Source organism: Leucopleurus acutus (assembly GCF_964270905.1).
Source record: "Leucopleurus acutus genome assembly, chromosome: 3".
Taxonomy (NCBI): Eukaryota; Metazoa; Chordata; class Mammalia; order Artiodactyla; family Delphinidae; genus Leucopleurus; species Leucopleurus acutus.
In genome coordinates this window covers 149,705,325-149,722,713 of record NC_139145.1, presented here as the reverse complement: position 1 = coordinate 149,722,713, position 17,389 = coordinate 149,705,325, and the positions used below count along the sequence as shown (strand labels likewise).

The 17,389-nt window shown below is 47.1% G+C and overlaps 1 protein-coding gene across 1 annotated transcript in view; it reads right to left on the bottom strand.

Annotated features, from left to right (window-relative positions):
* Nucleotides 1-7,195: 7,195 nt before the first annotated feature.
* MTMR12 (myotubularin related protein 12) overlaps nucleotides 7,196-17,389 on the bottom strand; it is a 65,305-nt gene continuing 55,111 nt past the window's right edge. The window contains exons 13-16 of the mRNA XM_082836175.1: nucleotides 16,442-16,614; nucleotides 13,932-14,099; nucleotides 12,920-13,081; nucleotides 7,196-9,993 (exon numbers count right to left, since the gene is read on the bottom strand). Of these exons, the coding sequence (XP_082692301.1) occupies nucleotides 9,424-9,993; nucleotides 12,920-13,081; nucleotides 13,932-14,099; nucleotides 16,442-16,614 (1,073 nt within the window). The 3' untranslated portion in view covers nucleotides 7,196-9,423. The remainder of the gene's footprint in view (nucleotides 9,994-12,919; nucleotides 13,082-13,931; nucleotides 14,100-16,441; nucleotides 16,615-17,389) is intronic.

Here is a 17,389-nt window from a genome sequence, read left to right as displayed (position 1 = left end):
AAACAAAACAACATTCGCATTATAGGGGTCCCAGAAGGAGAAGAGAGAGAAAGGACCTGAGAAAATATTTGAAGAGATTATAGTTGAAAATTTCCCTAACATGGGAAAGGAAATAGCCACCCAAGTCCAGGAAGTGCAGAGAGTCCCAGGCAGGATAAACCCAAGGAGAAACATGCCAAGACACACAGTAATCAAATTGACAAAAATTAAAGACAAAGAAAAATTATTGGAAGCAACAAGGGAAAAACGACAAATAACATACAAGGGAACTCCCATAAGGTTAACAGCTGACTTCTCAGCAGAAACTCTACAAGCCAGAAGGGAGTGGCATGATGTATTTAAAGTGATGAAAGGGAAGAACCTACAACCAAGATTACTCTACCCAGCAAGGATCTCATTCAGATTCAACAGAGAAAGCAGAAGCTCTACAGACAAGAAAAAGCTAAAAGAATTCAGCACCACCAAACCAGCTCTACAACAAGTGCTAAAGGAACTTCTCTAAGGGGGAAACACAAGAGAAGAAAAGGACCTACAAAAACAAACCCATAACAATTAAGAAAATGGTAATAGGAACATTCATATCAATAATTACCTTAAACGTGAATGCATTAAATGCTCCAACCAAAAGACACAGGCTTGCTGAATGGATACAAAAGCAAGACCCATATATATGCTGTCTACAAGAGACCCACTTCAGACCTAGGGACACATACAGACTGAAAGTGAGGAGATGGAAAAAGATATTCCATGCAAATGGAAACCAAAAGAAAGCTGGAGTAGCAATACTCATATCACATAAAATAGACTTTAAAAGAAAGAATGTTACAAGAGACAAGGAAGGACACTACATAATGATCAGGGATCAATCCAAGAAGAAGATATAACAATTGTAAATATATATGCACCAACATAGGAGTACCTCAATACATAAGGCAACTGCTAACAGCTATAAGAGAGGAAATCGACAGAAACACAATAATACTGGGGGACTTTAACACCTCACTTACACCAATGGACAGATCATCCAGACAAAAAATTAATAAGGAAACACAAGCTTTAAATGACTCAATAGACCAGATAGATTTAATTGATATTTATAGGATATTCCATGCAAAACAGCAGATTACACTTTCTTCTCAAGTGCACATGGAACGTTCTCCGTGATAGATCACATCTTGGGTCACAGATCAAGCCACAGTAAATTTAAGAAAACTGAAATCATATCAAGGATCTTTTCTGACCACAACGTTATGAGATTAGAAATCAATTACAGGGAAAAAAACAAAACAAAACACAAACACATGTAGGCTAAACAATATGTTACTACATAACCAAGAGATCACTGAAGAAATCAAAGAGGAAATCAAAAAATACCTAGAGACAAATGACAATGAAAACATGATGATCCAAAACCTTTGGCATGCAGCAAAAGCAGTTCTAAGAGGGAAGTTTATAGCAATACAAGCCTACCTCAAGAAACAAGAAAAATCTCAAATAAACAATCTAACGTTACACCTAAAGGAACCAGAGAAAGAAGAACAAACAAAACCCAAAGTTAGTAGAAGGAAAGAAATAATAAAGATCAGAGCAGAAATAAATGAAATAAAAAACAAAGAAAACAACAGCAAAGATCAATAAAACTAAAAGCTGGTTCTTTTTTTTTTTTTTTTTTTTTGTGGTACGCGGGCCTCTCACTGTTGTGGCCTCTCCCGTTGCGGAGCACCGGCTCCGGACACGCAGGCTTAGTGGCCATGGCTCATGGGCCTAGCTGCTCCGCGGCATGTGGGATCTTCCCAGACCGGGGCACGAACCTGTGTCCCCTGCATCGGCAGGCGGACTCTTAACCACTGCGCCACCAGGGAAGCCCTAAAAGCTGGTTCTTTGAGAAGATAAACAAAATTGATAAACCATTAGCCAGACTCATCAAGAAAACAAAGGGAGAGGACTCAAATCAATAAAATTACAAATGAAAATGGAGAAGTTAAAACGGACTCAGCAGAAATACAAAGCATCATAAGAGACTACTAAAAGCAACTCTATGCCAATAAAATGGACAACCTGGAAGAAATGGACACTGATGAATATAGATGCAAAGGTCCTCAACAAAGTAGTAGCAAACAGAATCCAACAACACATTAAAAGGATCATACATCGTGAACAAGTGCGATTTTTCCAGGGATGCAAGGATTCTTCAGTATATGCAAATCAATCAATGTGATACACCATATTAACAAATTGGAGAATAAAAACCATATGATCATCTCAATAGATGCAGAAAAAGCTTTTGACAAAATTCAACACCCATTTATGATAAAAACTCTCCAAAAAGTGGGCATAGAGGGAATCTACCTAAACATAATAAAGGCCCATATACGACAAATCCACAGCAAACATCATTCTCAATGGTGAAAAACTGAAAGCATTTCCTCTAAGATCAGGAACAAGACAAGGGTGCCCACTGTCGCCACTATTATTCAACATAGTTTTGGAGCTGGAGGAATCAGACTCCCTGACTTCAGACTATACTACAAAGCTACAGAAATCAAGACAATATGGTACTGGAACAAAAACAGAAATATAGATCAATGGAACAGGACAGAAAGCCCAGAGATAAACCCACGCACCTATGGTCAACTAATCTGTGACAAAGGAGGCAAGGGTATACAATGGAGAAAAGACAGTCTCTTCAATAAGTGGTGCTGGGAAAACTGGAGAGCTATATGTAAAAGAATGAAATTAGAACACATCCTAACACCATACACAAAAATAAATTCAAAATGTATTAGAGACCTAAATGTAGGACCAGACACTATAAAACTCTCAGAGGCAAACATAGGAAGAACACTCTTTGACATAAATCACAGCAAGATCTTTTTTGACCCACCTCCCAGAGTAATGGAAATAAAAACAAAAATAAACAAATGGGACCTAATGAAACTTAAAAGCTTTTGCAAAGCAAAGGAAACTACAAACAGGAAGAAAAGACAACCCTCAGAATGGGAGAAAATATCTGCAAACAAATCAACAAAGGATTAATCTCCAAAATATATAAACAGCTCATACAGGTCAATATTAAAAAGACAAACAACCCAATCCAAAAATGGGCAGAAGACCTAAATAGATATTTCTCTGAAGAAGACATACAGATGGCCAAGAAGCACACGAAAAGCTACTCAACATCACTAATTATTAGAGAAATGCAAATCAAAACTACAGTGAGGTATCACCTCACACCAGTTAGAATGGGCATCATCAGAAAATCTATAAACAACAAATGCTGGAGAGGTGTGGAGAAAAGGGAACCCTCTTGCACTGTTGGTGGGAAAGTAAATTGATACAGCCAATATGGAGAAGAGTAGAGAGGTTCCTTAAAAAACTAAAAACAGAATTACCATATGACCCAGCAATCCCACTACTGGGCATATACCCAGAGAAAACCATAATTCAAAAAGACACATGTACCACATGTTCATCGCAGCTCTATTTGTAATAGCTAGGTCATGGAAGCAACCTAAATGCCTATCGACAGATGAATGGATAAAGATGTGGTATATATATACAATGAATATTACTCAGCCATAAAAAGGAACGAAATTGGGTCATTTGTAGAGACGTGGATGGATCTAGAGGCTGTCATAGAGTGAAGTAAGTCAGGAAGAGAAAAACAAATATTGTGTATTAATGCATATATTTGGAACCTAGAAAAATGGTACAGATGAACTGGTTTGCAAGGCAGAAATAGAAACACAGATGTAGAGAACATATGGACACCAAGGGGGGAAAGTGGTGGTGGTGGGGTGGGGGTGGTGGTGGGATGAATTGGGAGATTGGGATTGACATGTATACCCTAATATGTATAAAATGGATAACTAATAAGGACTTGCTGTATAAAAATGAATAAAATTCAAAAAAAAAAAGAATTGTGACATTCCTAATGTGACAAAATTTGAGAATTTGACAGAGAAAGATGACTGCAACACAATTAGTGAGCAGTTAGTAGCTGTCACAGTCTGTGCTGGGAAGGCAAGTGCCCAGCACACTCAGAGCTGGTAGGAGTGGCCCGAGTCCCACAGGAAGACCCTGCCCCACAGCTGGCTGGCCCAGACTCTCTGCCCAGGATGTGGAATACGACCAAGATTACAGTTCAATCTGACTGGCCTCTTGAAAACAGAGTTACTGTGGGAGTTTCATCCCACTTCATCGACTGGAAAGACGAGAAAGCTGGTGTGCAGAGCAGAAGCAGCAAAGAACACTCGGAAAAGACTACATGGGCTTCAGGAACCAAGACCCAACAGCATCTCTGACTTACACCTTCAAACACACACAATCCCTCTTTTTGGCTTAAGATATTGCAACCCAGAGTTCTAATGGATGCACCTATTACATGTTTTCAAGCCAAAAAAAAAAGAGAAAAAAATCACATGACTACTTTAGGAAGATTCCCGGGCAGCATGAGAGAAGGGACCAAAAGCAGAGAAAATGGAGTTTAGAATAACGATCCGGGCAACAGAGAATGATGGCGCAGAGACAATGGAAACAGAAGAAGGGGGCAGGTGCTGTGACAGCTACTAACTGCTCACTAATTGTGATGCAGTCATCTTTCTCTGTCAAAATCTCAGAGGAGGGAAGGGAGGGAGAACACGAACACTCTGGTCCCTTCTCTGAGTTCCATTATATCCTCCTGGTGGCCAGGTAGTTTGATAAGGATAGGGTTTCTCTTCTCCCATAAAAGACTGATATACTCCTACGTACTTTTTTTCCCATCTGTTTAGAATTAACTCTTGAAGGGTTTATTTAAAAATGTTTCCAATATTTTATTGTATAAACTTCCAAACATAGCAAACTTTAAGGAATTTTGTGGATACTCATACTCCCACACACCCAGCTCGAGATCACATCACTGACATTTTGCTAATACTTGCTTTATCACATATCCAGCCATGTCCGTCCCTCTACCCAACCATTAATCCCTCTTACTGTTGGTGCCATTCAAAGTAAAATGCAGACAAGAGAGCATTTCCCCCTAAATAATTTGGTGGCAGTATCATCAACTAGAGTTCAATATTTGCCTAGTTTTCTTTTAATGTACAATTTAAATACAGTGAAACACAGCTTAGATGTACTTTCACTCACCGAGTTTTGGCACACACCCGTACAAGCCAAACGCTGATCAAGATGTAGAATGCTACCATCATTCCAGAACAAGCCCTCGGGCCCCTTTCCCAGCCCAGCCCTGTCCCCATACCTCTACCCTCAGCCCAGAAAAACTACTGCTTTTCATCCTAGGTAGTTTGGCTTGGGCTGTGTCCAACTCTCCCTGAGGCACCGCAGTGCATTCCAGGCCGAGGTCCTCAGGTCAGTCTGAGGGATGAAATGCGGCCCCTCTGCATTCCTTCCCAGCCCAGGAATGGCACGTGCTGTGCCCTTTCAGCGCTGGCGATAAGCAAGCCCTGCATTCGCCTGGCCCCAGCATCTGTGAAGATGATCATTTGGAAAATGACTGGGACTAAAAACAAAAAAAGCCACACAGCCTTCCATAAAACTAATATGCAAATCTAAATTTAAAAGAAAAAAAACAAACAACTATTAACAAAAGCTGGACTGGCTAAGCAAAACTGGATTCTTCTAAAAGAAAGCCAAAAGCTTACTGTGTATATTTCCATATGGTTATACACTTCATATCCTTAAACTGCTAAAGGCAGACGGTGTAATAGGAGGATTAAAAACAAAAGAATTTAAAAGAACCTGGGCCTGAACCACAAAAGAGACCAAGATATCTGTGTTTTTAAAGATACAGAACCATCACTCTAACAAATTACTTTCCTGTTCAATATATAAATGACATTTCACCACTTATTTTATATTACCAGTGGCCAGCTTGGTTGTCAACATTCTCCTGTGTAAGCCCTTGGACGATCCCTGGTTTCACTGGAGCCCACGGCACAAACAGGGTCTTGCGTCTCCCATCCCCATTTAATATTTTTAAGGGCGAGAGAGTGTATGTGTGTTTGGGGGAGGTTGCTGGAAGGGTCAACGTGGAAGGCTGTGTCACTACAGGCCCTGTCCCTGCAGTGGTCCTGCCCCAGGGCGGGCTCCACCAATGCTCTAGAGCCCAGGGGGGCACAAGCACAGCCGAGGAGCCTCTCCTCCTGTTGAGCAACGTTGACCACAACCATTGGAGGGGCTGGGAAATCAGGCTGGAGTCCAGGCTCCCTCTGCCCCTCGACTCACCTTCCAGGACAGGAGGTGACACGAAGGCAGGCGAGCCAGGAGTCTGTTCTCAACCGGAACCACCTCTCCCCACAGTCTTGTTTCACACTGGATGGAAAATGCCCCACTCTTCCCCTCCCCTGCCCTCCGGTCCCTCCCCGACCCTCACCTGGAAACCAAGGAACAAGTAAAACCTGGAGAGAGAGACAGCCGAGTCATCCCAAGTCCAAGAGCTGGTTAACAAATGCGGAAAACAGGACTGGAGTCTGCGAGCCTGTAGAGCCAGAACTGCTAAATACTTGGGAGTTTAATACAAGTATCAAAGAACTGACACATCCGCAGGGAGTGGGGCAGCAGTGAGGGCTTATAAAGTTCCAGGGATGGCTCAGAGTCAGCTCTGCCGCACAGGAGGCTGGGCCTGGCCGACAGCAGGGGAAGGGCAAGCAGAGCAGGGCTATGGAGAGGGAGAGGGCCACGGGCAGGAAAGGGCAGAGGAGGGAGGAACTTCCCAACCACCACAAGTCACAGGTCTCAATCTAGTAAACGCTAAACTGGTGAATGAGGAACAAAATCCTACTCGTACACACCATCACAGCCAGGCCAGCGTGCTTATCCTCTCCGGGAGGAAAAGCGAAGGCTTCTCTCTTCCATGGTTTAACTGAACTCAGATCCCTTCCAGCCACAAAATAACAGAATCATCATTTTACACATCCCCACAAAAGCAAAGAGGCAGTGATATTTAATTCCAGGGATTAAAAAAACCTTTTCCCTTTACTTACCCTGTAGGGCTCCTACCCTGTTTGATTTTTCATCACAGGATTTTTATCTCCTCCTGAAATTCCAAATCTGTATTTGGTTATTGGTTTCCCACCCACCCACCAACCAATCGACCACCCACAGACACACACACACTGACTAAATGAAAGTAATTATTCCAACCACACCAAATACAGTATTGTAAATTGTGCTTTAATTTCTGCAATCGGATATGATGCAGTGAAATACAAGTATAAACTCTCATTGTACATCCAGAAAATAAAAAGCACATTTATACAGATTTAGCCCAACAGCTTATTCCCTTTTTTAAAAAACGTTTTGAATGTAATTAAAGCTAATTTATCTTCAGTGTAAAAACTTGGAGGTATAAACAAACTCAAGATATTACATACAGGAAGTTAATGTACATTTCCAAACGTGCACAGTGCAGCATTTCAGACAAAGTAAATGGTCTCATTTCAGCTTGTACTGTTAAGCATAATCCACATCTCAATCTTGAATAAAAATGTCACAATATATAAACCCACTGAGAATCCTGTACACAAATACGGCTTTATAGAAATCTGATTTCAAATATAAATACATAAACTGTCATGACCTTACATGTTACAACAGCTTATTTTTCTATCGTAATTTTATAAAAAAAAAAATCATAGAAAAATATTTCAATGCACATTCAACCACTATGACAGGGGCCGTGACCTTGTGCCTTTAAACCATACCTTATGGAGTGTAAAGCATCACACCAGGCATTTTTGGAATGAAAATTACTAAGATCTTAAGACTGAAGAGGCTACTGTATAAATATTCCCATTATAATATGGTAACAAAACTAGTTAGCTCCATAGTGTACCTGGGAGGCAGTGGGGCAGGGAAGGGAGGTTAGTGCTAGTTTAAGAAGGCCCACAGAACGTACAAGAAGGTAGCCAACGAACTAGGGTCATTTTAAAATCCCCACTGCAAGCCCAACACTGACCTTACTAGTGAGACTCTTAAGGCAACCAAGACTGGGCATGTGTTTGGCCCCAGATGCATGAATCCTCCCCTCCCCTCCATCTCCACTGTCATGGCGTGGGGAGGACTGCAAAGCAATTTCTTGTGTGTACGAAAGACGATTCAGTGCAAACCGAGAAACTCCTCTTTGTCAATAGTTTCAAAATTTCTTATTGCCCTTAAGCAACTGAAAGTTTTTCTAAACAGGCAATATTCAAATTGGGATCTACACTGGAGAACGAATGGATATAAAAGGCAAACTTTCGATAGGAAACATTCTAATGCGAGATAATTTCTTTCCCCTTCCTTTTGTGGAATTGAACGGGGTTCCATGGAGAATGAAAAAACTGGTCCTTACAAAGTGTACTTTCCTGCATTTAAAAAATATATATCATTTAGACAGCAGATCCAGGAAGGTTACCAGGCATAGTCAAGTTTCTTCTATGGCTTTTTAAATCGCTGAGGTACTATGTGATCACCATCACTTCTGATATTTCTGCTTGACCGCTTCCCTATGAAAGCTACGCTCAACAGCGATCCTACTCATCAGTCTATAAGGTAACAGAATCTGGGGAAACCGTCCTGAGGACGGCGGGCACAGACGCTTGACGCCCCGGCGTGCTATTAGGAAAAGGCAAAGCAACTGCTTTCAAACACTGCGCGCCTCCAGAAAAATGGAAGCTCTTCTGGGCAAACCAAAGGGAGTCCCCCAGTTTGCCCAACAGGTTTAGCAGCAAGATCCCGGGACCATGTGCACCAAGGTGGGCAGCGTGCAGGGGCAGTGGCGAGTGGTACAGAGCAGGCGGGGGACCCGGGGCTGCCGGCCCCCGAGCCAGTCCCCCGTCCCACATAAAGTGACACAGCCTGAGGATGCTCGGAAACGTCAGGACGGTGACACGCGTGGCAAGAGGACGCAGAAAGGAAAGATGCTAAGGTTTGGAAGTGAAGGCCATACATCTAAACGCCTCTGTTTGAATCTCTCAACTCGCCACACACACACACCAGGTAAAGCTGGACTTGTTCCGAGCCGAGATGGGCTAGAGAGACACTTACTACTCCCGACGACTGGATAAATCACGCTGGCACAGCAAAGATCTGAAGACAGTATGGAGTCCAAGTACATCTTACCAAGGCCCTTTCTAAGTAGTAAACCAGCTACCGCAGGGTCTGTATGATACTAATGCAGAAGACACTGGCCACAGTTGTATTATGGGTCAAGCAGTAACTCCTTTCCACTAATAATACTAGAGCTATGGTTTTAATTGCATAGTCTTTCAGAATCATGGGGGGTGGGGTGGGAAATGAGGACCAGCTCTTTTCCTGAAGGCCCAGGCTTCCTCCCAGCAGTCAGCTTCAGCGTGACGGCCCGATGCAGACAGCAGACGTGTCTGGCTCCTGCCTCAGCCTGTGACACTCCTCTCTTACCTCCACTGAGCAGACCAGTCACACATCCCCTAGATCCACAAACTCATCTTCTCGCTTGGCCAAGTCTTCTTCATCTCCCAGAGCTTTCCACCCGCTGGTGGGCAGGACTGGCTTGGAGGAATGGCGCTGCAGCAGCGCAAAAGGGAACAAGGAGGACAGGCGGGCCGAGGTCCTCAGCAGCGAGGCGGCCTCTGCCTGGAGGGCCTCCTGGCTGTGGTGTCTCTCCTCAATTTTCTCCTGTAGGCGCTGGACTTCCTCCATCGTCTCCAAGAGTTTGCTCAGGGTGGCCACTCTGCCACCACCCAGGATTTGGGCCTCTGGAATCCACCGCAAGTAGCGCTGGGCCCACACTTTGATCTCTGGCCCCTCGATGTGAGGCAGCAGTAGCCCGTGGTAGTTGGGGGGCTTGCTGCGCCAGCTGTCGTAGAACTCTCGGAAGTTGTCCTGCAGCTCCTCAGAGGAATTAATCAGTTTGCTAATTCTCTTGCCCAGAAGGTTTTTAATTAAATGATCTGTTTCTTCCCTGAAAAATCCTCTTTTGGGAGATGATTTAGATTGGGTGAGTGGCAAAGAAAGTTGTCGTTGATGCTTTGAGAGAAAACACAAATAAAAATCTCTGGTTAGCTGGACAGCACGGTGACAGCTGCTCCCATCAAGGCAGAATCCTGCTTTAACAGAAGTCATGAGATATCAGAACTGCCCTGTGAACGTAAGTTCATTGCAACGCTATCACACGCAGAGAGAAAGCAGCGGCGGGCGGGGGATTCTTGTTTATGCCACAATGCACGCGTCAGATGCACACTGGGTGTATAAACAAATGGGTGAAACCAGGTGCAGGGCGTTAAGTACTTGTGAAGGACAAGCTTAAGTTAAGATAGGCTGATGATGATTTAGGGGAGTTTGGGGATGAGGCCTATTCATTTTTGAAAGGAGCAATACGTTTCTTCTTTGAGAAATTTACAGTGTTCGCTTTCACAACAGTCTGAACACCACCTGTGAGGAAGTGCTGCCGACCACCTGAAGAGCCTGTCGCTCCACTGAAATAATCTGTAGGCTTAACTTGTAGGCTACTGGGCATCCAGTGGGACGTCAAGCCTAAGTCAAAAAGATTCTGGACTGAGACAGACGGGAGCAAAAGAAACCTGAGGACTGGCTAAGCAGGCTGGATGCGCCTCTCTGATGGGCTGCACGGAGTAGAAAACGTGGGAGCATTTACACTTTTGCCCTCCTCGGTAACTCCACCTGCAGCCAAAGCAAGGTGTTGCGTTTGGGGATGCGCTGCGAAAGGGTTGTGAAGATGGTAAAGACGGTTACGAGGGACCCCTGGTGCCCCAAGGAGAAGGTAAAAATCTGAGGAGAAGCTGTTTCTCTCCAACTCTTCTGCCCCTGAGGTATCCATTTGAAATCAGAATAGATAGAAGTTTCATTCTGGGGCTAGCCTCCTAACTCTCTAACATGCTCCTGCCAGTGGTTCTTCCTTATAAAAAGTATTTCCTTATTATGGAATGTAGAACAACAATAAAAATACAAAGTGGAAAGCAAAACCATTCACAATACCCCAAGTCAGAGATGACCAGGATTTTTGACTTTCCATCTGGGGGCAGGAGAGCCGAAGGCCAGGAGTCGGGGGCCGGCCTCTTCTCTCCAGTGATCCAGGTGAGTCAGGGATCAGGGGAAGCAGGTGGAACCTAACAGCCACAGAGTGTTCATTGCCTGCCGGGTTCTGTGCTCAGCGCTTAACGTGCAACCACTTACCCAGTTCTCAAAGTCACTATTACTGCCCCCATTTTACAGATGAGAAAACTAAGGCACAGAGGTTAAGTAACTGCAAAGGCCCCAGCTACCAAGTGCCAGACGTGGTTTCACGACCACAGTCTGGCTCCAGAGCCTGGACTCTTAACAGAGCTCTCCTTGTCTTGCAAGCCCCTCTCTGAAGCCCTAAGTGAACGGAGCGTTCCAGACAGGCCAGGTGTGAACAGCACTGTGCCCCCAGAGCCTGGTCAAGGCCTAGGGCTGAGGCTGGGACCCCACACCTGAGTGGACCCCGTGGTCACGAGTGGCAATTCCCAGGGCAGTGCATCGTGCTGGCCGGCCACGGCTCTTTGGTCTCTACAGAACTACTCCAAGGTCACCTGTCCACTCAACAAGAGGCCCCGCGCCTGACGCCCAGATGCCTCACCAAACGGCTTCACAGGTCCTCGTTGGCCCAGCGCCAGCTCTGCATTAGCTAGTACGAGCTGAGATGCCCCAACCCTGCAGCTTAAGTCTCTCCCACTGGCCAGCTCCTGGAACCTAGGTCCTCTGCTCCCATCTACAAGAAGGGACACTTAGAACAACGGGGCCTGGGCAGAGAAATGGACTCTAGTCTTACCGAGTGGAGCTTTTATTTCCTCCCTTCCGTCTCTGAGTCTCTGAGGGCCTGGGGCAGCTCTGCAATCCTGACCAGGCGGGAAGTGTGTGTGCAGCCACCAGGGGGCACAGCACGCTGACAAAAACTGACCTCCGGCCAAACCGTTCTGGAGCGCAGGGCAGTTCTGGCCCAACAGACAGGAAAGAGGTTGAGCCAGGAGGGCAAACACCCAGCCTGGGCCTGAGGACCCTTGAAGGGCGAAGCATCAGCTCTAAGTTATCCAGCAGCTGTGCCTTCTGCGAGTGCTGGCTTTGGCTCACCTGGGTCCCCAAGCCCCTTTAGAACGGAGCCAGCTCCCACAGCAGGACGGGCTGGGCTCCCAGGAGCCCCGTGGGATGGCGGGATCAGAAGGATGGCGGTGGAGAAGGCAGTGACGCGCACCGACTTGTGACTGGCCACCACTGGCCACCCCGCTCTCCCTTTCATGGGGTCGGGGGGCTGGCAGGGGGTCCAGGTCAGGAGACTGAACGGGAAATGCCATGTAAATCACGCCTCACCCAGGGAGCGTCGGGGTTAATAACTAGTAGGGTCAGGAACAAACATCTAAAGGGAGGCCCAAATAATTTGATGCCTGTCGTTTTCAGCCCAGGTCTACAAACAACAGCCCGCGGGCCCAATCTGGCCTGGTGCCTGCTTTTGTAAATACTGGAACACAGCCAGGCCTGTCTGCTTACGGGGCGTCTGTGGCTGTTTTCGAGCTCCAACAGCATGCGGGAAGTTGTGCCAGAGACTTTGTGGCCCCTGACAGAACACGTTAGTCGCAAACACCATTGTTAGCGTGAAGAGAGGCCTGGCTATTAAAGATGTGAACCGGTACAGACGGCACAGTAGAGCCCACACCGTGATCGCCGTCCCCTCTACTCTACCAACCGCACGCGGGCAGGGGCGAGATGCTCGATTCCACGCAGCAGCCCCGGCGACACTCAGCTCATGGCTACGTCTCATCAGGACAGACGCCGGCCTGCTGAAGGCAAAGGATTCTCAGGGGCCCTGACAGTCTGCCCGTCACGATCTCGACTGCAGACTGTGTCCGTGTAACTCTCATCCTTACAGACATGGGGATCTCTGCGCAGACGAAGGGGGTTAGACATGTGCACATCTTACTTTGAAATGCGTTCCTTTCCGCTGGCCTTTGTCCAGTTTTGGCTTTTCCACGTAAAGAGGGTTTTTGAGCAACGTCTGGGCTTTGGGTTCGAACTGCACAGACCAATCCCACACGGTGAGGAGATTCAAAGGCTTGCTTTGTGCACCCTGGCCTTCCCGGCCCTGCCAAAACAAGCACAGGTCACGGCGCTTCCAGCGGGGCTGAGGAAAGCAAACACGGCGCTGGAGACGGGCCCCAGGAGGGCGCGCCCCGCCTGCCCTGAGAGCCAGCCTTCCAGGGGCTGCCCACTGCACTAACGGCTCTGTGGGGAGGGGCAGGACACGCTGCTCCCAGCGGGCCGCGTGCCAGCCGCGGTCTCCCAGGACAGCACCCTTGTGAGGTCACTCCTAGTTTTCCAATTCACCTTTGGGGAAACTGAGGCTCAGAAAATGGAAGTGACCGCCTGAGGCCGCGAAGCTGGTGAGCAGCGAGGCTGTGCGAGTGGAGCCTGGTAAAATCCCACTGGAGGGCCAGCTCCAGCAAACCCCGAGGCCCCCAGAGGGCCGGCCAGAGCAGCGACGGCGCAGACCTGAGGCCCTGGGAGCGCGGCCTCAAGGGAGACTGAAGACGCTGAAGACGGAAAGTGAGAGCCTAGCTTCCCTGCTCCGCCACAGCTCTCTTCAGAGTCACTCCAGGCATCGGGCGAGTGGAAGAGAAGGCATCTGACCTGTTCACAAAGACAACTTTTAATCTGCTTCATTCCTGGCTCTGACACTTGCTCCCGGCTCCAATATGTACCATGTGACCCGGGGCGAGTAACTCACTGTCTCAGTGCCTCAGCTCCTCAGGGATAATAATAATTCAGACCCACAGGGTGCTTGAGGACTAAATATCAGTACCCGGAAAGCACTCAGAACAGGGCCCAGCATATAATCACTGTTACAAAATTATCATTTTTATCATCAATCTTCTTGCACCCTACCTGTGAGACATGGCTTCTTCAATACACAGGTTCCTAAGAGGGACTCTTACCATGTTTGTATCTTTTTGATGAGGCGAATTGAAGAAGAAGGTGCTAAAGATAGGTATGTACAGGCTATCCGACAAAACGGTCAGGTACGTCTCCGTGAACTCAAACGCTGGGGGATGCTGGTGCACCAGCTGCCAGACACAGTCTAAGAAGAGCAGGAACACGGGAACCTACGTGAAAACGAGATACACGTGACTGAGGGGCACCGGCGGTCCTGGGTTCAGGGCAGCCACCTCGACAGCTGGGGAATAACCTCTCCCGGGCACTATATTCTCTGGGAAACGCATTCCAGGCGATTCACATTCTCAACTCCATCCCATTCCCAGCGATAAATATGGTCAACTGAAACCACACACCCGTGGATTAACATCAGGACTTGGCAGGACCTCTCTGCGTGAAAGACATTCCTGAGATGATGTAAAAATCTCCTTGTCAATCAGCACTGACAGAGGAGCACTTGCAACTTATCCCGGTAACAGGGAACACTAGCTCTGAATCTCAACAAATGAAATGCTGTTCCCCACAGAAGAATTCCACTCTTCTCATTAGTAGCACTGTGTTACAAAGAAATACTACTCAATTACTTCAAATACTGTGGATACTCCCTTCTCCACACCCCTGACAATGAGGGCGCAGAAGAGAAAGAGGACGGGAGAGAAGGCAGAAGCAGCAAAAATGAGTTTCTAACATTTTACACAAATGCACTTTTTTAAGCGATGGCCTCTTTTATTGGCTTCAGAGGCAAGCCCTATAATAGCAGAGATGAGAGTTTTCGAGAGTGCCTTGTCATCCCCATCTGCTCCTCGTCCAATCACCAGTGACCCTGTCAGGTGGACAGGACAGGCCACGTCACAGTCTCTCCCTTCCCGAGCTTGGCCAAGGTCTCACACACAGCTCCTGAGAGGCGGGAGCTGGGAAGCCAGCTCTTTTTTTTTTTTGCAGTACGCAGGCCTCTCACTGCTGCGGCCTCTCCCGTTGCAGAGCACAGGCTCCGGACGCGCAGGCTCAGCGGCCATGGCTCACGGGCCCAGCCGCTCCGCGGCATGCGGGATCTTCCCAGGCTGGGGCACGAACCCGTGTCCCCTGCATCAGGCAGGCAGACTCTCAACCACTGCACCACCAGGGAAGCCCGGAAGCCAGCTCTTGAATCAAAGTCCAGTGCCGTGTCAATTACATCACAAAGTAGACCACCCAGTTTTCTATCAAAACTCCAGTATGTCAGTGTTGAGATGAAAAGAAAGGTCTACATGGGCAACTTTATTTCACACCTCATTTTATGTTCAAGAGCATACTTAAATAGAGCGTAAAATGTTTGGACCTCATTGTACAGTCAGGGAAATGGGCTCACAAAGTACGGGTGACTCCTCCCAGCACTGGGTAAACAGACCTGATCTGCTCTCGGGCTCTTGCTCCACTAGACACGGTGCCTGTCAGTCCCCCTTTTCTCAAGATATACAAACTATACGAGATATACAAAAGCACACTCTTCCCCACACAGTATCAGCTCTTTCTGCCCGTCATGTTATTTGAGTCCCATTAACCTTTCAAATTAGTATCTCAGAAACGCAAGGTCCCTTTCAAGACTGAAAGATGGTGATGTCCATTCAGCCCAATGGGACACGGATGAGTACAGAACAGTCCTGAAAGAAACTGCAGGCCTAGTGAGAGGGGGCTGGGTCTCCCAGGACACACCAAGCCCTTATGGGCAAGAGCCACGTCTCTGTTTCCACAGCCGCTGTGTCAAGCTGTCCAGCACCGCAGACAGACGTGCTTATTACCTGGGGTAAGAAAAACCACCAGTCGCCCTGCTAGCATACATTACCTCTGCAGGTGATCTAATTAAAGTTCACCTGTTTTCATTTTTCTTTCCACAGTCGTTAATAATGCAGCCAAAGGAGTTTGCACCGCTGTAACCTAGACAAGTACACCCCAACCTGGGGGGCTCATTTTCACTAACTGAACTGTAACACTAACTCTCCAGTGCTTGAATTCGGAGGCCCAGACCTGCAGCTACCATGGCGAAGGCCCTGGTACTGGATAGCATTCACATAACCCTGTGCTTTACTTTGAAAGGGTTTACTGCAAGGAAAATTTACTTTGCGTTACTATGTATTTTCTGTAGGAAACTTGTACCCTAAATGTTCATTTTTTTTTTTTTGCAAAGACTAAATTAACAGAAACTGTGGGAGTCTCTCTCACTGAGTTCATTTTTATTTAAGTTTTACAAATCAGTATTACTTCCACCATGAAATGTAATAGCCCCCTGGGGTACACAATTTAGAAGAGAAGACTCTGAACACACCTGTTAATAAACACCCCTCTCCCCTGGGAAGAGTTTCAATAGTGTTTCAAGCATTGAAAGGCATCTAGCAGTGCACTGACCTCAGCCTTCCTGACAAGCCCCTAAAAGGCGAGCACTTTGCAGGCAGGAGCCCTCGGTCGGAAGACAGATGAATGAAGAGACGGGGCTCTGCTTCCCCATGGCTGCCGGGTCTGTGATGGGGACACTCACCTCCTCCTTGTCACTCTGACGTAGATGGTTGCAGCGGTCCAGGAAGCAGTGTCCGCCCACGATCCACTCCTTCTGGACAAGGCTCTGGAAACCGAACCTGGTTCGACAGTGGGGGTCCATCATCACTTGCACCAGAGAGGAAACGAGGCAGCAGAGGTCGGAAGCGTTCTCCTCTGGGGTGGAGGGAGGCCCAGCAGCAGCGCGGAGAGGAAGGAGGGTACCAAGTGTTAAAGAGCTGCAGAGGGCTCGCACAGGCACAGGTAACAGCAGGGGCCTCAACACCAGCGCCTCCCACTGAGGGTCAAGCTCTAATTCTCCAAAGGCCAGGGCCAGTGGGGAAAAAACAGTAATGTTTTCAGATCGAGAGACAAATAGCTTCTAGCCTGGCTGGCACTGGTTCCAGCACACACTGGCACTAAAGATGGACTGGTTACTGATGAATAAATGCAGCATGGCAAACCCACTGTCAGAATGCGGGGTCCAAATGTGCTACACGATGAGGGCACAATCAGATACATCATGGCACTCGCTGGGCTCCACAGACCAAGTTCAAAACCCTTCCAGCTGGTGTGTCAGGGTCTCCATCACTGAACTCATTGTTCCAAGGCAAAACTGCTTCTCAGCCACCTTTCCTCCACTACCTTTGCTTCGGAGAAAGGGTAGCATTCCTGGATTGCACCAAAATGCTCTGATTCTCACCTCTACGGCTCTTTCCATTTCTGTCTGGGAGCACAGAGGGGCCCGCTTCTTTCTGCCTAGCCTAGAGGAGAAACTCTCCACAGTAAGTATAAGCCATGTGCCCACCCCTGGAGTGCACGGAACAAAACCCACACGATGAAAATTCTGCTCATATCCCGGTTCACCATAAATGACTCATAGCAAATAAAAACATACATCGTGCATTTGTCTTAGAGTTTTAAGGTCCTAAAAGTCAAGGTCTACATCCCT